Source organism: Maylandia zebra, linkage group LG5 (assembly GCF_041146795.1).
Source record: "Maylandia zebra isolate NMK-2024a linkage group LG5, Mzebra_GT3a, whole genome shotgun sequence".
Taxonomy (NCBI): domain Eukaryota; kingdom Metazoa; phylum Chordata; class Actinopteri; order Cichliformes; family Cichlidae; genus Maylandia; species Maylandia zebra.
In genome coordinates, this window is record NC_135171.1 from 30,108,678 (window position 1) to 30,132,224 (window position 23,547).

Sequence of the window (23,547 nt, forward strand, 5' to 3'; positions counted from 1 at the left end):
TCTTTTTTTTTCTTTTTCTTTTTTCTTAAAAAAAAAAAAAAGAGGTTATTTTGCAGGACTTTAAAGGAATGAGCCCCTTAATAAGGGTTATCATCTACATCAACCTTCCTTTCTCTTCCCCTCCTCCTGACAATCCTTGTCTTCACAGATCATTAAAGGAATGCATTAAAGCGTGGGCTGATAGATGGATAGGTGGAATGTTGAGTGAACATGAACACACACCAGTGAGCACGCCTCCTCTTCTAAGATATAATTTCTCTGACACAGCAGGTGGGATACCTAGATTTTGTGTTTGTGTATGTTTTTAAATGGGAAGATCATTTTTTCATGTTCTGTTTATATGTGTTTGTATTTGCTTAGTTGTGTCATTTGCATTTAAAATTGGATTTTCCTTATTTGCCATTGCTTTATTTGCATTTACATTTTTTTTTATTGTTTATCTCTGTTTTTTCATGTTAATTTACCTTCTGAGTATACTCAGAAGGTAAATTAAATTAACATATCCTGCTTTTTCTTGTCTGCAAAATAAAACATAGATTGGGCTATGTATTTGACTTTCCAGTAGGATGATAGGTCGATTGACCAAACAATGTAATAATATTGGAAGACTGGAGTTGGATTTCAAGTTAAAGTCCTAAATTGACTGAAAAAAGTCACTTTCCAGATGCAGAACTTTCATGTCATCAGATTAAACTATGTAGATAGTAAATTACAGACTATACGTTTCAGTAAAAGGACTAGATGTTACAATACCTGATAATGCATTGCTTTAAATGGAGAAAATCTTGAGGGATGGCTGTTATGAGGAAACCCAGCCCACAAACTTTATCAGCGGCACACATCATTGTGTGCCTCAACTTTCGGTCTTTTACCCATTATTCTGCCATTATTTCTTCCTTGGTTAGGATTAGGGATTAGAGATCTGATCTAGATTATCATATTAAAATTTGGGACAAGTTGAAGGGGGGTGCCTGATCTGGCTTTCCACACCTTTCTTCACGATCGGGCTGTATGCTCTACCTCCCCAATACCTCCCAGAAAAGGGAAGAAGTGCAGAGGGAAGAAGAGCGGAACATTTTCCTTTTCTTTTCTTTCATTCCTCCTTTTGGTTTCACTACCATGAGGTTAACTGCACAGTCCCCAGGAGGCCCTGAGACAACTGTATCAGTCAACCAGCAAAATTTCTAATGTTTTGTTTTACCCTTTTGATGCCCCCTGCTGAGGCAGGCCCACAACGGGTTGATCAATCCTGGGCGTGTGTCTCGCGGTTAGCAGACTGCCTTAGCTGCCCAAGTGATGTCAGCCCTCTTTAGCCACAGTGACCTCTCAGCAGTGTTAGCTAATTCTCTTATAGCCTGCTGTTGCGCCTGTCTTCTGATCCCAATCTCTCTAAGCAGTTTTGCTCTTGTACTGGCAACAAAGCCCCTGCACCCCACTTCCACAGGCGCACCTTGATCTTCCAGCCTCTGTCCTCTGCCTCAGCTGCCAAGTTGGCATACCGCAGCTTCTTACGCTCAAATGCTTCATCCATTGCTTCCTCCCATGGTACCGTCAGCTCAATGATGTACGCGAGTTTTTGAGAGTTAGACCAAAGGATGAGGTCTGGTCGCAGAGTAGTTGTTACAATCTCTGTGGGAAAAATTTGCCTCTGATCCAAGTTCACTTGCATTTGCCAGTCCCTGGCAACTTTCAGCAGGCCCAGGTTGAGGGGCTTGTCCTCGGCTTGGGCCCTGAGCTAGAATCTAATACTGGGTGTGGCTGGCTAAGCTCTAGACTGGGAACTGCTACTGGCTGGATTGGACTGAGTTCCAATCTGGAGACTATAGGAGGGTCCTATGGCGTTATTTTTGTGCCACTATTCTGAGCGCACGTAAAAAAAAATTGCAGGTGCAAGTGTTGCATTTTGAGGAGAAATTTATTTTGAGCTTACAAAAGCTGAATTTGAGTGAACAAAATTCATTGCTGCGTGCAAAAAACGTATTTCAGTGTTTGCGCTTATCCATATACACACACAATAGCACCCCCTCTCGCTCAGTTTTTTCATTTGCGCTTGCTCGCAATGTGTTGCTTGCGCTCACAACATTCTCTGCTTCGTACGCTCAACTCTCTGTACACCGTTATAAGTGTGCCACAAAACCAACCAATCACAGACTTGGTTTCAAAAATTCTGATTGGCTCTTACGGTCTCCAATCAGCTCGCTAGCTACTGCTTTCCGGAAACACTGTCCGAAATGTAGCTAAATCCAGCTAAAATCTCTTAAACCCCAATTTGCGGATAATATCTTTAATCATTTTATTTTAAAATATATTATTTTTTAAGACTATTGTTGGTGTAGTAGAATGTAGTTGCATCATACAACCATGCCAACTGACTAATTTTTCCAAATTATACTTGAGTAGCTCTCTTTTATGTCGTCGAATACTGAATAGCAGCACGAAAAGAGCATGTCCCGGCCACATGTAAGTAATATAAAATCATTTTGTTAATTATTATTCGCTTGATAACTGACGTTAGCTAATTTGCAAACTATGCAAACTTGAAAAATGATGTACCTCATGTAGTTTGTTTTATGGGTTGTTTATTTTTGTCTGAGATACATCATTTCATTGTACTTGTCCATGTTCCTTGCTGCTTTTAACAGGACATACTGAGACAGCAAATGATGCATAGACTCCTCTCTAAACTGGAAGCTGCTTTAAACCAACAACCACTAAATCTGGATTATTTGGAGTTCTTGACTCGTCATGAGCTTGTTCTGTTTGAATCTTTCTCTCAGCAAATAGGCGGTCTGTCAGAGATTACAGAGGCTCTACAAAACGTTCATCATCTGGTTCAGTGTGAAATTAACATCAGCTCTGTGGCCATTATTGAACTGGAAACAGAAGTTGGTCTGGGACCTGGCCACCCCAAAATCGTACTAGAGAGAGAAAGACTCAAGAATTTGTTGGACATTCAGCTGCCAGTCAGCTGCATTGCTAAATGTCTTGGTGTTTCAAGAAGAACAATCTACAGGAGGATGCAAGAATTTGACTTGTCTGTGAGAGGAACATACAGCACAATGAATGACCAAGAGCTGGACAACATCATATCGGCTATCAAAAATCAGATGCCAAATGCTGGCTATCGAATGGTTCAAGGACATTTGGTTTCTATGGGTCTCCGTGTTCAGTGGTGGAGAATGATGGCCTCCATGCATCGAGTTGATGCTGTAGGGATCTTCAAACGGATCACAGAACTAGGCTGTGTTGTGCGAAGAAGCTACTCGGTGCGAGGCCCTCTCTCCCTGGTCCACATAGACACAAATCACAAGCTAATAAGGTAAAATACCCACTTATATAGCTTTAACACAAGTTGGGCAGAAAGATGCACGTTATACTTTAAATCTGCTTTAATCAACCTTATCTGATAGGTCTTTCAGTGTATTTATAATATTTTAAAAAGCACTTGATAGAGTAATATTAAGTAAAAGGAATACAGGATGTGTAACAAAACCAGCAATATTGGTAATTGTAAATTTTCTTGAGCAGTTATTTACACTTTGTATATCGATATTTTCCATGATAACAAGCCTATCAACACATAATATGTTAAGTGCTCCAGAAAACTTAAAAAAAATCATGACAAGAGAACTAAAATATTTAGTCTCATTGAACTTATAAACATATAAAAATGTTGGTATTATTTTCAGCACACCTGACAAGTGTCCAGTTTAAGTCAGTGGCAAGTGTGCATACTGAAAAATGTATTTTCAATGTCTTACATGTTCTGCAAATCAAGCCTTAGTGAGATTGTTTTCCCTCTGAAACAGGTACAATGTTGTGATCTTTGGTGGAGTGGATGGCTACTCAAGGAAGGTAAAAGTGTAACTGTTATGTAGAATATTTGGTAGTTTTGAAATGAGAGCTTTATTAGGTTGTTTTTTTATGAACATGAATTATTCAGCAAGCCAACATAGTGGACGATTTGCAATTATTTTTTTTTTTAATTTCTAATCAGTTCTTTACCAAAAAAGGTTAAACTAAAAGGCCATTTTCATTTTTTGATAAGTACTACCAATATTGATGTATAGACTACTCAAGCTTTGAATTATGGTTATGAACATAGAACCGTACAATATTCCTTGAACACTTATTATGAAACTGCATTATTAACTGAAAAACTATACATGATCTGAAACCAGATCTTTAATTTTCCATTTGTTTTCACTGCAGGTCCTGTACTTGGATGCAGCAACTAACAACAGGGCAAAAACTGCATTCTCATTTTTCCTGAGATCAGCCCAGCTTCACGGCTTGCCATCAAGGTTTTATGCCCTGATTTAATTTATATGCTAGCAACAAGTATCATTAAAGAAAACTTTAAAAATTCCTTAAAAATGTATTTTTATCATAGGGTTAGGGCAGATCAAGGAGTAGAAAACCTGGACATTGCACATTTCATGTTTGCCACAAGAGGAACAGGGAGAGCGAGTTTCATATCTGGAAAGAGTGTCCACAATCAGAGGTTAGTCTTTTGATGTTTTTTATATTATTATTGACTGCATGGGTAGATTGTTGTAGCAGTTCTGATATTGATTTGAAGCATGAAATACCTGAAATCCAAATTCAAATGTATTTACAGAGTAGAACGACTTTGGCGTGATGTCTGGATTGCAGTCACTAGCAAGTACCATGATATTCTTCACTCACTCGAGGAGGATGGCCTGCTTGACATTTCAGATGTCATTCATCTTTTTGGTGTCCACTACATCTTTGTCCCTCGACTCCGAGCAGATCTTGTCACCTTTGTTGGAGGATGGAATAATCATCCCCTCAGGACAGAAGGTGGTCTCACTCCTGAACAGCTCTGGTGTATGGGACATCTACAAGAGCTGGACGAGGGCGAGAGACTTGAGGTACCAGCTCATAATCTGTTTTTTTTTATTTTTTTTATTTAAATGTTGAATTTCAAAATTTTAGTTAGCAGTTAACTCTTCTCTTCTGAAATTAACAAATTAAAACACTTGCAGCACATCTGGGAGATGCTTCTGGTGATTTTATACATTCTTGCTTATCAATTACCACTAATCTAAATTACAGTAAGAAGAACATGAAAACAAAGGCATTCTTTTTAAATTGTTGTATTTTAATGGAAAAAACGCTTACACAAAATAACATTCCTCCCAAAAGTACCTATTCTGGAATAATGACCATTATATATGTTTGTGGATTTGAAGGAGCTTCGGGATCCAGGCATTGACTGGGAGAGTGCTGTACTGCAAGAAGAATCTAACAGCACAGTTGTGGTTCCTGAAGTTGAATGCCCACTGGATGAGGAAACCCTGGAGGGGCTTCAGAGAACTATTAATCCCTTGGAACATTCTGAGTCACACGGTCGTGACCTGTACATACAATTCTTGCTACAGGTGTCAAACCAACAGTGACACTTAACATGGACGTGAAAGTCAACGTTCTTTTAAGTTCTCAAATACTGGATTTCTTTGCTAAAACATTCAGATTACAAGTAGACAAGCAAACAAAGCACTTGCTTATTATCTATCAACGTAGGACCCTACACAAAGTTTTGAAGTCTTGTCATTTTCATGAAACGGCTACGAACATCTTAACAGCTAATGTTTACAAACATTTTTACTCATTTAGTTTCCAAATTACAAGACAACAATGTGTTAAACTCTGTGGAATCCACCACCATATTTAACTGCTGCACTCATTATGGTTTTAAACACTGTGTAAGTGTCCAGATGCTGCACTGGAAAAGTCACAGTACAAGTGCATGCACTCACAACTGGGTAACAAATGGAGTGATCTCCCAGCCGCTCCTTACATTCATGGTCAAACTTGCATGTTATTTTGAAATGTCTCTTTTCATCAGGAAGGATGGGAACATGGGACTGGCCGGTCATCCACTGGAGCACATGGTGGACAGCAAGAGACTCTGATTTTTCACCACCTGCACCGCCTGTGTTTCCATCTGTGATGTTTGAAAATGTTTCTGAAGTCTTTTCTAAATAAAAAGCAATCTGGATTACAATGTTTTAAATTAACAACTAAGAATACTTTCTAGCAGAGGTGGGACCAAGTCATTGTTTTGCAAGTCTCAAGTAAGTCTCAAGTCTTTATCCTCAAGTCTCAAGTCAAGTCTCAAGTAATGTCAGGCAAGTCAGAGTCGAGTCTCAAGTCACTGGTGTAAAAGTCCGAGTCAAGTCACAAGTCTGAAACTTTGAATTTCAAGTCCTTTCGAGTCTTTAAAAAAAACAAACGAAAAAATAATGTTGCAGTTATGCTAAATGTAAATATTAGACCATGTAATTTTAAAATCTGTGTTTTTCTCAACACATACAAAATAGTGAACTTAGAAAATATACACAAATTGTGAAATTGCACCTCTTTAAAATGCAGCTCAATTAAACTTAGCTCCAAGAATAATTTTCACCGACAGTTCTGAGATAAGCTGCATGTTATTCTTGGATGCGGTTGTAGGACCGGCTTTAAAATCGCATGACAAAAATATCATACACATTAAAAAAAACTGTATCACCAACGTAGCCTGGAAAACATTTGCTAGTTAGATGAAGTCAGCTATCTCATCGTAGCATATTTATATGCATATTTATAATTATACGGTTCTTGGAGTGAGTGCATACACTCATGAAGTTTAGTAACTTCCGGTCACTGCAACAAGCCCAGGTACAGTTTACCGACGGATGGGTACAGGACCTTGAAATGCACCGTGTAGAACGAAAGACCATCGTATGTATCATAAGTTTACCAGTCTCACAAATCGTCTTCATAAATACACATTCGTTAACCGTTTATTAATATAACCTTTGAGCTCAACGGTAATTAATTAGCAGTGGAAATAATTTCTGGTAGCATCACAGAAATGTAGCAGTGACAATAATATTGTATGCTGTAATCGTACTGGGCAATTAGTGATACAAAAAACCTGTTTTATCCTGTGAATAAAAGTATGTGTTTTTGTCAGTGTACCATAATAACAGAAGCGAAACGCAATATTGTGTCAGGACAATTTACTATTTATGCACAATAAATAAAGGAGCATAGCGCGACAATTTCTGTTCAGCCCCAGACTTGCTTGTAACCTATATCACCAATTATGTTAAGAAAAATGACGCATTAACTACAACAGCAGACTGACCTTTGTGTAAATGCTTGGAGCAGACTAACCTGTGAGCTGGAGTGTTCTAGGACGTTATATTTGATCTTTGAATGACTGCGATCCAGTCGCGTCTTTGTTACTTCGGAAACATGGCTCGAACAATTTCTCTTCAACGACGTAATCCGATAACAACCGATCTCTTTACCCGTCGGCTTCCCGTGGCTGTCATGCGACCGGCTATTGCAGTTAATAATACAACAGCTTCTTGACATTTTTGTGTTTCTTTTTATCGCTGTGTGACTGATTTTAATTGAAAGCCTGCGTGCGCTAGTACCGCTTGCCACGAGTTCCCAGAATCCTTTGCGGTTCTACCCGTGAATGACGTCACATTTTCAATCTCCATATAATATGCATGTTAAATTTTATATTTGGGGTAAAATATCAAGTCTTTTCAAGTAAACCGGTTCAAGTCCAATTCAAGTCCCAAGTCATTGGTGTAAAAGTCCAAGTCAAGTCACAAGTCTTAGAACATTTTTTCAAGTCAAGTCTAAAGTCATAAAATTAATGACTCGAGTCTGACTCGAGTCCAAGTCATGTGACTCGAGTCCACACCTCTGCTTTCTAGTGCCCTGCATGTTAAAGCAAAAATATTTAACAGATGCATACAGTATATATACAATACTATAGGTATATACAGCTAATACTATATAGTACCTGATACTTCAATCTCCTGCAAGAAATCTTGCAAAAAATTTATGATCTTCCTCTCAGTTCTCTCCCTAGATGTCCCTTTTTCACTGAAATGTGGTTGGCAGCTCATCATAATGAAATCAGCGTCTGGCTGTAAATAAGGAAATAAAGTAGATTATATTATAGATATATTGTTCATTCAAAACTAATAAATAAATACAGGATAACTACAGTACAGATAAGTGGACTGTCTTTGGATCAGACTGAAGCTGCTATGTTAATACTTACTTTGAGGATTTTCCCAGGAACAAACAAACTGTGGCAAGCTTCAGGATTTACAGCCATCAGGTTCACAAGACCATACAGTTCCATGCCCTTTCGGAGCTGCTGTAGCATTGGAATCAGTCTTGTTGTAGAGTGTAAGACAATAGCACTTAAAAAAAACAAACAAAAAAAAAACAAAATGAAAAACTAGTTGGGGATGGGGGGGGGGGTTAATGATCTCTCTGATTTTTTCTCCCTTACCGGATCATGCTTTCCTTACTATCCATCTTTATCTGGTTTGTGTATCCACAGCTGACAATTTCATCAGCCCACATCATCAGAGACTGTATGTCTGCTGCATCTTCAACCTGGAAATGTATAATGTGAAAGAGGAAATACAGAAGGTTAAAAGTGTTTAAAAACACCATACTCATAATATATCATGTGCCAGAGCTAAACCAGGTGCTCACTTTGCGGATGAGCAGGGAAGATTCCACATCTGCAACATCCTCCTTAGACAGACAGCTGAAATCAACCTCTCCTGAGCAGAGGAAATTGTAGCACCATTCTTTGAAAAAGGCAGGAGATGGGCCTCCTTGGGCGAGGCTGACTGCAATTATTTCACCAACAGTTCTGTGTAGACAAATGATTATAATTCATTTTCAGGTAACATTTACAAAAATATCGGATGCGTATTAAATGTAATACACAAAGCTCGTATGTAACCAATCTGAAGTTTTCATTATCAAGATCGGTCAGAGAATACTTCGGGTTTTTGCCCTTGTTCTCAAGTCCTTCAAAGAATCTGCTTTCAATACCTGAAATCATGTCTTTCATACAAAAAATATCCGCATTTTTAAGTTATCCATTATTTATTGACACTAGGACAAAACAGGTAATAGGCAACTCACCACTCAAAAACTCTTTCCTAAGTGCTCCTGTATCCACGCCTGCCTCTCCAATGAAAGCCACCCTAAGAACACTGGTGGGAGATGCAGCTTTTTTTCTCTGCCACTGGAGAATGCCTCTGTCTGGAAGGTCTTCTCTGTCCACACACAACTTAAATTCTGTTGTGGTGTCGACTTGTTGTTCAAGGCAACGCAATACATCTTCCACGCTTAACAAAAACAGGGTAGAAAACATCCTAAGTTCTCAAAGAAAAATAATCATCTTTAGATTAAAAGAGGCTACCACATTAAACGTGATTAGAAATTATTGCAGCATGTTCTGTGCAACAACCTTTAACAATAATTTAAAGTAGTGTGATCATAAAATGTTTTATATGAAATTAAACCCCAGGTATTGTGTAAAAGATTACACATAATTTTAACAAATGGTTCTGCATAATAGTGTGTATATGAACTTTAATAGAGCAAAAAGTACCTGTCTGTTGTGCATACTGAAGTTTGAGCTGGTGTCCCTGTAGTTTGGTCATTTTCTTCAGGCACCATGCATTGAAAGCTGATGACAAAACAAAGTTTAAAAAAATAAAAATAAAAAATACATATGTTTGTGTGGACTGTTACTGATTAACATTTTTTCATAAACGGCTGAAAAAAGATTACCTATCCCCACACAGACTCGCATGGACTGTGATCTCATCTTCAGGAAAATCCTTAGTGCATATTGGACAAATAACCTACAATTCCAAAAATGGGTACATGTTAGGCATAGTGGGAAAAAGATCATTACCGATACAAAATTCATTGTAGTTACTATGGTTTTTAGTAATGTGCTAGGTTTACCTTGCATTTGCTTTTCACAATGCATAACTCCGATTCCTGCTGAATCAAAAAACAGTAATTGTGATACTATATTATTTAATCAAAATTGCTCATTTTGATTTCATCAAAATTGTCTCACCTCATCATCAGTCTCATCAGGAGAGAATTTTCCTTTGCACGTATTGATGTGTACTGCAAGCATCTGCAGAGGCATAACTTCATTACACTGGTAACATATCTTCTTTGGCATCTTTGAAAAGTGCTGTGAGTCGGGAGGTAGAGGAGATGTGTCTAATGTTTCCTGAGGAGGTACTATGTAAAAAGTGGATTTGCCACCTCCTGACACAGCTTTCAGTGTTTTGACAGAATATCCTTCTGTTTCAGGTGGAATTACAGTGAGCTTTCGTCGACCACTGCCACCTTTATTGACAGAAAAATAGCATAAACAATCAAGCAGCAAAAGTATCAACTACATAATCATAATGCAGTATGAGCACGCAAGAATGCCAAAAAAATACATAAAAACTGAATTAACAACAAACCTGTTGCCTTATGTAAGAGCCATCCTCCACAAAGATATTCCATTTTTGGAAAGGTTTCTTCCAGAAGTCTAGAAATCTTAGTTAAAAACACAGTTAAGCAGAATGGAACACTAAATGGACTGTGGCATATGATTCAGGCTAAATGCGTCTGCCAATGACTGATTTTAATACTGACTACACAAACTTACCTCTGCATGGTCACCATTAGGGCTGCTCGATTATGGCAAAAATGATAATCACGATTATTTTCACTGAAATTGAGATCACGATTATTTGACGATATTTATTTAACCCTTTAAGACCTACTATAGAACCAAGTCCACCAGAGCTTATATTATTTTTTTTACATGCTGTAGTGCCATTTGTGGGAGCATTTCAAGTTGCTATACATCAATACAACTGTTATAGCACATATTTTAATAATATGTATGCATTAAGTGCATAGTAATTACATAAATTGCAAAAAAGTGCAATAAACTACAAAAAAAATTGAAAATCGCTTTTGTTTTGTTTACATATATTTCTACTTGGAGAAATTTAAGAGGTTTATCCCTCAAAACTTTAAATACAATAAAGTTGCAAAAAATAGTTTCCCACCACAGGAAATTTATTTTGAGTGTCTTCATAGTTTTATTTTGGAGATACAGCAATTTTTATATACTGCAGGAAAAACAAAAAACAATCCTATGATGCAAATTTGCAAAGAAAACAGCATGTGCATCATTTCACTGTGGGAAGTGTTACGAACAGCTGATAGGAACGGCAAAGCGTGTTTCTGGAATATTATGTTTTTGTTCCTGCAAGCGCTTTTTATGCAATTTTTGCAAAGCTATATGTGGAACGAAACCGTGACCGAGGACAAGCTGATGGCATCAGATGTAAGTACAACTCCTCCGGTTTCATATGCAAAACAAATTATTGCGCTAGCTTACACGGTTCAGGTTCTACAGGGATTTAAAAATAGTTACGCAAAACGGAGCTTACTGCTCTGACCGGCTTTAAAGGGTTAACAATGACTTTAAAAAAATAATATAAAATAGTGTGCAACACCACTGAAGTTTTTTTTTTTTTAAACTCTCTTTTCAACCAACGGCAGTCACTCTCCAAATAACTTCTGCTTAGCTTTCCGAGCTTCCCTCGGGTCCTCTTAATCAGCGGTCTCCAACCTTTTTTGCGCCACGGACCAGTTTATGCCCGACAATATTTTCACGGACCGGCCTTTAAGGTGTCGCGGATAAATGAGGGAGGGGCTAATAATCGGCTCAGTCATTTTTAATGATCGTTGAAAGCCCAGATCGTAATCGTGATTAAAATTCGATTAATTGAGCAGCCCTAGTCACCATCTTCTGGAAGAGACACTGTTTGTCTCCCCATGCCAGCTTGTAGGAGTTCAAGCTCCTCAGCTGGCAAAGGTGTGTAGGATGTGTTTTTTGACAGCAAATAAAAACTGAGGCCTGTGGTCTTACTGCCTGCCTTAACAAGCTGCTTAGTAGATGTTAAACATCTCTTTTTACCACGGCTCAAGTGTGATTTGAAATATCCTGGAAATGACCTGTGGGATGAAAATGCATGAGTTTAAAAAATGCAGTGTTGCATAACATAAGGGTTATTGTTTAATAAAGTTATTAAATATGACATCAGTCCTTAATAGCACATTTTAATTTAAAAATCAATGTTGATAAATCCACAAACCAAATAACTTTAACAGAAAAGATTGCAAAAAGTTAAAATAAAAAAAACACACAAAAAAAGCAAAAACCTTGTCATCTCTTGCTGGATAGTCAGATTTCTAGGCTCCGGCTGCCCACTCTCTGTTGGCCTCCCTGAAGGATTTGTGGATATGTTGTTAAGCAGCAAAGACACCAGATTTCTTACTGCTGACTCAACTGCACCATTACCCTAAAAAACATGATTACGATACACTGCCTCAGTAAGACAACTACGCTGGTAATTACCCATAAGGCTAGCTTAAACTCTACAGCTGCATCTGTAACTACAATTTCACAGCATATTAAACAGAAAGGACAGCAAATTACTAAATTCACACAAAAAAAATTAAACTCACCTGATACTGTGGTGTAGTATTATTGGAGCCATTGTTTGATTCTGCCATCTCTTCTTTAGCTGCAGAGTAAATCAAAAATCCCTCTATCTGCAAGAAGCGAGGCTGAGTGGACAGTGTTTCCGGTGTCCGGAAAGCAGTAGCTAGTGAGCTGATTGGAGACCGTAAGAGCCAATCAGAATTTTTGAAACCAAGTCTGTGATTGGTTGGTTTTGTGGCACACTTATAACGATGTACAGAGAGTTGAGCGTACGAAGCAGAGAATGTTGTGAGCGCAAGCAACACATTGCGAGCAAGCGCAAATGAAAAAACTGAGCGAGAGGGGGTGCTATTGTGTGTGTATATGGATAAGCGCAAACACTGAAATACGTTTTTTGCACGCAGCAATGAATTTTGTTCACTCAAATTCAGCTTTTGTAAGCTCAAAATAAATTTCTCCTCAAAATGCAACACTTGCACCTGCAATTTTTTTTTACGTGCGCTCAATTTTTTTTTACGTCCGCTCAGAATAGTGGCACAAAAATAACGCCATAGGGCATCGGTTTGGCTCACTGGGATGAGCAGGTGAACAAATGCCATATGGCCGGTGTACTGCCTGTCTTTCTCTCTCCCTCCACTTTTCTGTGTCTCTACACTGTCACTCTTGAAAAAAGGCACCCAAAAAGCAAGATATAGTGTAAATACCCCAGCTATTTACAACGCACCAATATACTTTGCATTTGCCTAGCATGTGTCTATGTATTGTAGTGTAGTACTAACAACGCAGGACACACCCCATCCAGTAGTGCAGTATGAAAGCTTTTGACATGTGGGTTCAAAACATGTTGGCTTCAAGCTGGGCATGACCTCACATATCCATTGTAACGCACACACATCCACACACACAATAAAAAGTTATTTTCTGTCTGACACAGCATGTTCTATGTGATATTCTGGATTAGGCTCTTAAAAGGATCAGGACAGAAGGACGTGGATAGGTGCCTTTATTGAACAGCAGGACATCACACACTAACTTGTTGTTTCTTAGCGGTGCAGAAAACTACCCTTTTTTGTTGTTATATATTGGTCAACCAAGAACTAGCCCTGTAACAGGCACTTCTGTATTTTACCACTGGGGGGCAACAATTCACTCTATTACATTCCTCCCCTTTTAGATTTGTAATTGAAGTAAGCAACCCTTTAAAGAATGTATTTCACTGCCCCCACCAAAAAGAAATATTCTGTGGCCCTTACGAACAATGAACAAATGTAGCCATTACTTCCATTATTAACTCTTCACTTCTAAAATAACTGGCAGTAAATAACTAAAACATAACTCTACATTTTCAAAGATTCAGTCTCTTTGGGGGAACTCTGCGTCTCTCTGGGTATCTGCGTTCCACAGATGGGCTTTGGGTGGTTTCTGGGTTGGATACTGGTGGTTCATCGGTTGTCTGTTTAGGTGGTTCAGGAGGTAAGGAGTGTGATGTTAAAATCCCAGGTGGACTTGGTGGTATCTCTGGAACAACACTGTCCATAATCACTTCTGGCCGTCCCTCTGAAACCGGTGAAAATATAACTGGGGGTTTCTCCACAGTCTGTCTCCATGGTAACAGGTGATCCACATGTATTGTGCGTGTTCTCTGTCCCTCTTGTATCAGGTAAGTAACACTTCCCATTTTCTTCAGAACTGTTCCCTGAGTCCATTTTGTTTCCCCCCCCCTGAAGTTTCGGATACGCACAGCGTCTCCCTCCGAAAAAACACGAACAGGTTGGGTTTTGTAATCATGGTGTCGCTTCTGCTCAGACTGTTTCTGTTCAATGTGTCTGCTTAGTTCAGGTTTCAGCAGGCTGAAGCGAGTCCGGATCTGACGTTTCAGGAACAACTCTGCTGGTGTACGACCCGTTACAGTGTGCGGTGTACTGCGATACATGATAAGGAAGTTTGCCAAACGATGACTGAGTGGCAATGTGGCCTTACCATCTGCTTCCAGCACATTTTTCATCAGGGATCGTTTCAGGATTTGTACTGACCTCTCTGCTGCCCCGTTTGATGCAGGATGATAGGCAGGAACAGCTGTGTGTCTGATCCCATTTAACTCCAGAAACTGATTGAATTCCTTTGACACAAGTTGAGGTCCATTGTCTGAAACAAGCTCTTCTGGAAGTCCATATGAAGCAAACAACCCTCTCAAAACCTCAATGGTGTTGTGTGAGGTAATGGATGGCATAGGGAACACTTCCAACCATTTTGAATGACTGTCAATGACAACTAAAAAGTACTGCTTGCCTTTTTCAGCGAAATCAATGTGAATCCGTTGCCAAACTCTCTCAGGCCACTTCCACGGATGGAGTGGTGCAACGGGTGGTGACTTCTGTACAGCCTGACAGACTGAGCAGCTTTGAACCAGTTCTTGTATATCACCATCACAGCCTGGCCACCACAGGTAACTGCGAGCGAGTGCTTTCATACGACAGATACCTGGATGTTCATGATGCAGGTCTTCCAGCACTTTCTGTTGGTAAACCGGTGGAATGATGACCCGTTGTCCCCAAAGAACACATCCTTGTTCTGCTGACAGCTCGTGTCTGCGTGTAAAGTAAGGCTTAAGTGATTCGTCTTGCATATAACTTGGCCACCCATTCATGGTGTAGCTCCAGACCTTGCTGAGGATTGGATCCTTCATGGTTGCTCTCTCAATGTCTTTAGCTACTATTGGTAGCTCTTCCACATGTGAGAAATAGAAGATACTTCCCTCAGCGGCAATGTTGTCTGGCGTATTCCGAGGTAGACGTGACAATGCATCTGCATTAGCATGTTCAGCTGATCTTCTATATTCAATGTCATAATTGTATGCCATTAGAATAAGAGCCCAGCGTTGCATTCTTAGTGCAGCGAGTGTTGGGACAGCTGACTTTGGCCCTAGTATAGCCAGCAGTGGCTTATGATCTGTTATGAGGGTGAATTTCCTTCCATACAGATATTTATGGAATTTCTTTACTCCAAAAATTATGGCAAGGGCCTCTTTTTCTATCTGGGCATACTTTCGCTCAGCTTCAGTTAATGTTCTTGATGCGAAAGCCACAGGCCTTTCCTCTCCATTTTCCATGACATGAGAGATGACTGCGCCCAATCCATAAGGTGATGCATCGCAGGCTAACTTCAATGGCAGATTTGTGCTGTAGTGCACCAACACTTTGTTCTGCAGCAGTAGACTTTTTGCATCCCTGAATGCTTTTGCACATTCCATGGTCCAAATCCATTTAGCATCTTTTCTCAACAGGTTATGCAAAGGCTGAAGAATGGTGGATGGATTTTCCAAAAATCGACTGTAGTAATTTAGAAGACCAAGAAAGGACTTCAGTTCAGTGACGTTTGTTGGTTCTGGTGCATTTGCTATGGCTGCTACCTTTTCCTCTAAAGGATGCAGACCATCCCTGTCAATACGATGTCCCAGGTACTCCACACTGCTCTGAAGAAAGTGGCACTTGGAAAGCTTCACTCTGACACCATGCTTCTCCAGACGTGTGAGTACTTCCTCCAACCTCTTCAAATGATCCCTTTCAGATGAAGCAGTGATGAGGATGTCATCCAAAAAGCAGGTGACATGCTCCATCCCCTGAAGGATTTGATCCATCACAGACTGGAAAAGAGCCGGAGCACTGGAAACACCATAGCTGAGGCGATTGTACTTATAGAGACCTTTGTGTGTGTTGATGACCAGATACTTCTCTGATTCTTCATCTAACTGTAGCTGCTGATAGGCATGAGAAAGGTCAAGTTTACTGAAGGATGTTCCTCCAGCTAAAGTGGCAAACAAATCTTCAGTATTTGGAAGTGGATATCTTTCCTCTTCAACACACTGGTTGACACTGACTTTGTAGTCACCACATATCCTAATTGTTTTGTCTGCCTTTGGCACAGTAACAATAGGGGATGCCCACTCACTTTTCTCAACCTTTGAAATAACCTTCACCTTTTCCAATCTGTCCAGCTCCTTTTCCACAGCTTCTTTTAGTGCATAAGGAACTGGGCGAGCTTTACAGAAAATTGGTGTGGTGTTTGGTTTAGTGTGGATTCTAGCTTTAAATCCCTTTATGCAGCCTTGGTCATCCGAAAACACTGCCTGATGGCGCTGAATCACTTCTAGTACTCCTGGCTTTGCTTCTTTCTGCACCAGTACCTTGTGTACTGTGAAAATCTGTTTCCAGTTCAGCTGTAGTTTCTTTAACCAGTTTCGTCCAATCAGAGCTGGTCTGTCTCCCTGAACAACGATCAGTGGTAGGGTGATGTTTTGAGTCCCATACTGTACTGGTAACATAATATATCCACGCACAGCAATGTGTTGGCCTGAGTAGGACTTGAGCTTTAGCCCACTGGCTGGTTTTATAGGGAAATGAGTGAGATGCATCTGATAATACTTGTCTGATACTACCGACACTGCTGATCCTGTATCCAGCAGCATGGTGGTGTTCTTGCTCCCAAGCGCAACATCCACTGTGTATCCCTTCTCACTGGAGGTGATGGAGTACATTGAATAAACTCCAAAAAGTTCAGCTTCATCATTCCTACTTGAGCATTCATCCTCAGTTTCCAAATACTGAGTTTGCTGACTGAATTTTTTATTCCTGCAAGCACGTGCAATGTGTCCTATTTTTGCACAAACATGACACTTTTCGCTCCTAAATTTGCACTCACGTGCTGAATGCTTTCCACCACAACGATAACATGGTTGCTTCATTCCTGTGTCTTTTTTAGGTCCCTTCCAGTTCTTTGGCTTGTTATTGCCCTCTTGCCTGTTCTGTCCTTTCCATCCTTTGTTGAAAAAATTTGGAGCATTTGTCAAGGCATTTACGTGGTGAGGGTCCTGGCGTCCTGAGAACTCCATCGTATTTTTCGAAGCGAGTTCCATGGATACGGCAATCTCACATGCACGTGGAAATGTAAGATCCTTTTCCGATAGTAGCTTGCGCTGCACAGCATCAGAACGCAGCCCACTAACAAAACGATCCCTCAGGGCCTCATCCAAATATTGTCCAAAATCACATGTGGCTGACAACTGCCTCAGGGCGACAACATAGTCAGAAACTGCCTCCCCTTCTTTCTGGTTACGTTTCTGAAAACGAAAACGCTCAGCTATCACCACTGGAGTCGGCTTATAATGCGCACTTAACGCCCCAGTCAGCGCTGCATATCCCATGGTACTCGGTACCCTCGGAGACACAAGATTCTTTAGCAGCCTGTATGTATCTGCTCCGATCACAGAGAGAAACGTGCACACTTTCTTCTCATCGGAAACATCATTTGCCAACATCCATTGCTCCAACCGCTCCAAATATGACTCAAAATCTTCCTTCGATTCATTATACTCTTCAACACGACCCACATGCATCGCCATGTTAGCTCACCAAAAGCTGTTCCGCTGCAGCCGTGAAGAAAACGTCTTGATTTGTCTTTTTCTTTACATGTGAACACAACCCTCCTACAGCCTCTGTCACGCTGTGGAAATCTTTAGAATCCTCGTCGCCAGTTGTGATATTCTGGATTAGGCTCTTAAAAGGATCAGGACAGAAGGACGTGGATAGGTGCCTTTATTGAACAGCAGGACATCACACACTAACTTGTTGTTTCTTAGCGGTGCAGAAAACTACCCTTTTTTGTTGTTATATATTGGTCAACCAAGAACTAGCCCTGTAACAGGCACTTCTGTATTTTACCACTGGGGGGCAACAATTCACTCTATTACATTCTATTTACACAAATGCATGTATTCCCACACATTTGCATCACACTGAGCTTTCATATAAAACATAAACACACAATTACTGACAGGCCTCCTGTTGTTGCTCAAATTTGTTATGTTTCCTCTCTGAACTGCAGGTTCACACAAAAGCACACAGCAGTAGGGACAGCTTTTCATATTTGTCAGCAGTTAATACTTTGTAATTAGCTGGAGCAAAAACTGAGTTTAATTGTCTTACAATATAATAGAATGATGTTTGTGCTAGGTTTTTCATTTTGGGCATACAGTGTGATCTCACATAAAACTGAAGCTGAGAAGCTGATATTAAGTACCCAAACATTATTGAGATGTTTTAAAATGAAGTTTTTAGTATTGTTTACATGGACAGAATCACTAAGTCACAGGTCAAACAACGATAGGTAAAGTTTATTAGGTTTGAAGCTTAATAGTTTTAAACAAGATAAGATGTATATATCAGGAAGATGGCCACAACCGATCATGTGCTCAGCGAATAGCTCAGGCATCAGAAACCTGAGAAGGAAGAGCAGTAAGGATGGGAACCATCAGAGCCAGGAGCCAAATTCTACTAGTGGCTGAGGCTGGACAAAGCTAGATTGCAAGACAGCACAGAGACACTAATCATGGCAGCACAGGAATAAGCTTGATTGTTACTGTAGACTGCACTGCATAGCAATAAGCTTATGGTCTTTTCCCTGGGAGTAACAGCAAGTAAATTTGTAATGTTTTACAACTGTAATTAGAATTAAAATCTTAAAATATATTAAAAACATGTTTGTTCTTGCAACATGCCTCCACAGTCTCGCTATTAATGAACACCTACCTCAGTCTCTTTGAAACAGCATGTGCTGTAAAACTTCAAGGTAAACGACTGACTCAGCCTTGTGACCATGTCTGAAGGGAAATGTGTGTATCTCCACTAGTGTATATGTGTGTACCTTTTTGATGGACCTGAATGTAGTATGGCAGGTGTTCCTGCCAGAGGTGCTGGAAAAGAAGGACAGATCAGAACAGCTTTCACAGAAACACCCTGAAACTTGCTTGGATATTGCAAGGCTTTGTAAGGTTTCGGGCATTTGTGTGTCTGTTGTGTCATTCATGTGCGTTATCTACGCTTAGGTGTGACGAGGACACATTCTCTTTTTCACATTCTTTCCGAGAAGCTTAATTCTACAGGGTGGGCCATTTATATGGATACACCGTAAAAAAATGGGAATGGTTGGTGATATTAAAGTCACATTAGTATATGTGAAGGGGCAAACTCCTCAAGATGGGTGGTGACCATGGTGGCCATTTAGAAGTCGGACATCTTGGATACAACTTTTGTTTTTTCAATAGGAAGAGGGCCATGTGACACATCAAACTTATTGCCCACCCTGTATTTAGACAAAAGAATAACTAAATTCTCTGGCAATGTGCATGTGTTTTTTTTTTTTTGTTCTATAAATACATTTTTGGCTCCCATCAGCTTTTTTTGTAAACATGAAGTAAATGCAAATAATATTTATTCTGGGCACTGAACCCAAATGTGATATTGTGTGATCCTTTAATAATCTCAAAGGGTGATGTAGGTGTACCAAAAGGAATTATGTTACACCAAATATGAATGAGTAGGAGGTTAATTGTATGTATCCTCTTCTGTGTGTCACAGTGTTAGGAATGACAGAGTTAGAGAATGAAACACACAAGGAGGTCCAGATTATGCTGGCTCTTGTAAAAGTGTACTGAAAAGAAAATGCATCTAGCACGAAATATGTAAAGCAAAGGAGCTGAGCTGGAATCTTTCAAGAGCTTTCGGGAGCTTGTAGGCAGCCATCTATTTAGATTAAAAGAGGAAATGTAATTAGCACAAAAAACTAGGAAAGATAAGGAAATTTATGTTTGGTCAATTATCTATTTGTTGTAAAGATGCATCTTGGCAATAAATCTTATTCTGTGGGAGAGACTGTTCATTTCTTCTTAAGTGGTGCCACATTTGTAATGAAAATGTATTTGTTAGTTGAGTAGCAAAGTTGAGCATGTAGGTTGCACTAATCTCCTCTGCCAAGGCCAAACAGCTTCTGCTGTTGACTCTTATTTTCAGCTTCTGCAGCTGATTACCAGCACCTGCACTGACATAGACAGACAATCTGGAACAGACTGGACTGAAAGGATGCCTATCATATCTGCCCTTCACTGGCAGGCCCACTTGCATTGTTGTTGGCAACATGTGCACTGGGACCTGAACATGTGGACGAATGTTATGGGTTATACTTGTGTACTGAAAAGCCATGCGACAAGCAGGATTAGGACCCAGAATTCAGGACTTGGGAAGCAAAGCTGGCCTTAAAATGAAGCTTTTGTCGCTGGCAACTTACAGGTTAAGGAAAATAAACATACCAAATCCCACCGGGTGGGGTGAGAGGGAGATTTTTTTTTTAGTAAGCTGTATGCCAGGAGTGAGCTAGACATTGACTCACTGATCCACCAGGATCTACATTGAGGCCACTGAGACACTGTCATTCGGAGTAGATATGTGCGGTCAAATGATTACATTTTGTGTGTAAAAACAAAACAAAATTTAAGCCATCAATACATATGCTCAACCAGCTGAAATAATGAGCTGATTTTTGTAAAACAAAACTTGTTGTTAGTGCTTGTGTAATGTGTGTCTGGTGGAGTGACCACTGGAGATTATATATGTTAATTAAATAAATAGTCCCCTAACACCATTATACAATTGCTCTCATGTGACAAAAAAGTTAATGCATTAATAATGCATGATGTCCGATAATGTAGCAATAAGGCCAAACAGGCTCTTGGAGGTGAGGTGACTTTAGTTTGACTGTTCTGTCTGGATCTGGAAGGACATACTGTCATACCCAATGATACCAAAATAAGTTTGGTCTTTTCACTTTTAGAAAAATGGACTGACCAGTGACTGACTAGGCATATTTCATATGCATGTAAAAAAAAATATGTATACAAAAAACACATTGTATTGATTGAGGGACTCAGCCATAAACACAGTGTTTCTTTAATTTCCTTCTTCTGTCATCATCCACCCCTCTTCCAACCCAACATGTAAATGTGTCCATAATGTCTGTTTAAACGCTTTTCTGTGATTATTTTCCTGCTGGCTTAAAATAAAATGTCTCCCTCTCCTGTAACTGCAACTTACTGCAACTTCTGCATGTTTGGAGCGATGTGTCCAATGCACACTTTGCCGTGTTTTCGGGTTGCCTCCTCGGCTACTATAAACTGTCTTCAGTTATGTAATCAATCACCCCATTATATACTGTTTATACTATACTATACTATACTATACTACCCTGCTTCCCTTTATTGCCTGCCACATTGTCTGTTTTATTTTCTTGGTTTTCCATTGTTTCCTCATTACATTCCTTCTCTGTAGCTTTTTGCCTGTTTTGAGATTTTTGCCTCCAGCTTCATTTTATTTCATTCTTTCTTTTTCACAAAGACAGACTTCCAGCAAATAACTTCTCATCTTATGCTATAGTTTAGGGATTTGATTTTTTACTGTCTCTATTCCATGTTCTTCCATGTAAACCCCTGTACATGTAGATATGTTGTTACTTATATCTCTGTAGACTGTAGTAATTGTTTGTCTATAACCATACACACATACACACACGCATGCACGTAAACTTTCACCAATAACACCTGTTCGAGCAGTTTAAGCTTTCCATCTGTGCCTTTTTCCTTCTTTCCCTCCTGTACCTGATTCTTGCAGTGTAGACATCATCCAGGCAGTCTGGAGGATGCAAAGGTTGGTGCCCACCTGGCTCGGTGCCTTGTGACTATTGAATACATACATTGTCTGACAGAACCTTGGCTGGCAATGTGCATGTGTTTTTATGTCCATGCCAGCCTGAAAGCCTAACAGGCAGGATGGAGAAAGACCTCTGACAGTGATCGGACACTTCTCAACAATTTGTACAATACACACACACTCATATGGCCTTGTGGGTTTCATGTTTTTGTTACTCCTACAAACACTTGTCGATTGCGCCAAATTTCCCCACAAAGTCTAAGCTTATGTGGGTATTTGCAGGGTAGAAAGACAAATTTATGTCTATTATATTTGTGAGGCCTATGACCAGTGTACATGTGTGGTGGTGCACATCCATTAACAATGGTGGATACAGGGCATAAAGCTGTGTTTCTGTTGAGAACTCAGCAAAAGTAATTAATTATCATTTAGGGTCTGAGGGCCCAGAAATTTCTAATTAAAAAAAAAACAAACATGGAATAATCACACTTTACAATATCTAGTTTAATGGAAACTTTATAAGCCCATTAACAATACAATGAGCACCATCTAATTTTCTCCTTGAGTCTTTTTTTAAATTTTCCCTTTCCAACTTGCTTTTATCTCTCAGCCCCTTTCAGCCCAAGGCTACAACAGTATGTAAGCAACCCTGACTGAAAAACCAAAGGGTGGAAACTTTTACAAAATGCTATTTTTCATGAAAAATGTGTTGTGTGTATGGCTGAACATTAATGACCTGTATCTGTAGACTCAATATCTTTGTCACTCAAACCCTGTGATGAGTCAAGAAACAAGTTGTAAAATTGAAGTTTATAGTTGGTTAATTTCCTTAGAGTCTTGAATATAATAATAAATAAATTCCAGTGACAAACTCTTCTGTTGGATTGTTCAGCAACATGTTTAAAGCCTAAAGCAATAATGGACAGTGGTGCTTGTCTGTATATCTGTGTGTTTTAACAGTGGTTGTCGTTATGCTTACCAGCTATAATGTGTATGCTCAGTATCTTATTTTAGCACGTTTAGAGGTAAATACTTGCAATTTAATGATATGTTTTCTTAAGGACAAAGTGCAGTTTTGGCTTAAAAGTTAGAGTATTTCAAAAATGACAGTGCATCCTTAGGACACTGAAACTCACATTTATTCCATCTGATCTAAACTAGAAGCTGATTCAGTTCAGCATGACTCATTCTCTTGAGCTCATGACCCAAAATACCTTTGCAATCCCACCTAATACTGAATGTTTAACAAATCATGGGAGTTCTATTTATGGTTATGATAGCACCACAAAAATCATATGGAGTTTAAACCAGGATCCAACAATAGGTTGTCCCGTTCTTCATCCTGGAGTGTGCTTACATGGAAAACCAGAGAGAGACAGAACAGCAAAACAAAGAAAGTAGCTATCAGTGATAACACATGCAACGTGACACTCATAAGGAACTGGGGTGGGCGTGGATTGCAAATCAGCTTGCAAATGTGGAGCAATTTCAGTCAATCTAAACAAGTTAAAGTGCATATCCTATGTTACATTTGCCATCTGTTGGCAGTGATACCAGCTCAGGATTTCAGGATTACAGACTGAGGTCAGTTTTTGCTAGGAAAACATGGAAATAGGTAAATTCCAAAAATTG

At 39.5% G+C, this 23,547-nt stretch overlaps 2 protein-coding genes and 1 long non-coding RNA gene across 5 annotated transcripts; 1 reads left to right on the forward strand and 2 right to left on the reverse strand.

Moving 5' to 3' along the window:
• The first annotated feature begins 1,901 nt into the window (after window positions 1-1,901).
• LOC106676429 (uncharacterized) lies at window positions 1,902-5,423 on the forward strand. Its single transcript, XM_076884189.1, has 6 exons — window positions 1,902-3,319; window positions 3,810-3,855; window positions 4,213-4,304; window positions 4,394-4,504; window positions 4,622-4,895; window positions 5,217-5,423. The coding sequence occupies exons 1-6, from the start codon at window positions 2,661-2,663 to the stop codon at window positions 5,421-5,423; spliced, it is 1,389 nt and encodes a 462-aa protein (XP_076740304.1). The 5' UTR covers window positions 1,902-2,660.
• Window positions 5,424-7,287: 1,864 nt separating this feature from the next.
• On the reverse strand, window positions 7,288-11,026 carry LOC106676427 (uncharacterized). 3 transcript variants are annotated; one of them, XM_076884190.1, is made up of 11 exons: window positions 10,529-11,016; window positions 10,341-10,416; window positions 9,938-10,218; window positions 9,820-9,858; window positions 9,640-9,713; window positions 9,458-9,535; window positions 8,986-9,191; window positions 8,545-8,615; window positions 8,336-8,442; window positions 8,099-8,243; window positions 7,809-7,961 (listed from the first exon to the last, which is right to left on the reverse strand). In XM_076884190.1, exons 2-11 carry the CDS (start codon window positions 10,381-10,383, stop codon window positions 7,824-7,826), a joined length of 1,182 nt encoding a protein of 393 aa, XP_076740305.1. In that variant the 5' UTR covers window positions 10,384-10,416; window positions 10,529-11,016; the 3' UTR covers window positions 7,809-7,823. The 3 variants fall into 3 exon arrangements, with proteins under 3 accessions (XP_076740306.1, XP_076740305.1, XP_076740307.1); XM_076884191.1 differs by having other exon boundaries at window positions 7,288-7,961; window positions 9,820-9,855; window positions 10,341-11,014; XM_076884192.1 differs by lacking the exon at window positions 8,099-8,243 and having other exon boundaries at window positions 7,835-7,961; window positions 10,341-11,026.
• Window positions 11,027-11,078: 52 nt separating this feature from the next.
• Window positions 11,079-12,508, reverse strand: LOC143418651 (uncharacterized). Its single transcript, XR_013098670.1, has 3 exons — window positions 12,406-12,508; window positions 12,100-12,239; window positions 11,079-11,892 (listed from the first exon to the last, which is right to left on the reverse strand). It is a non-coding gene; the product is annotated as an uncharacterized LOC143418651 (long non-coding RNA).
• Between the last annotated feature and the right edge of the window lie 11,039 nt (window positions 12,509-23,547).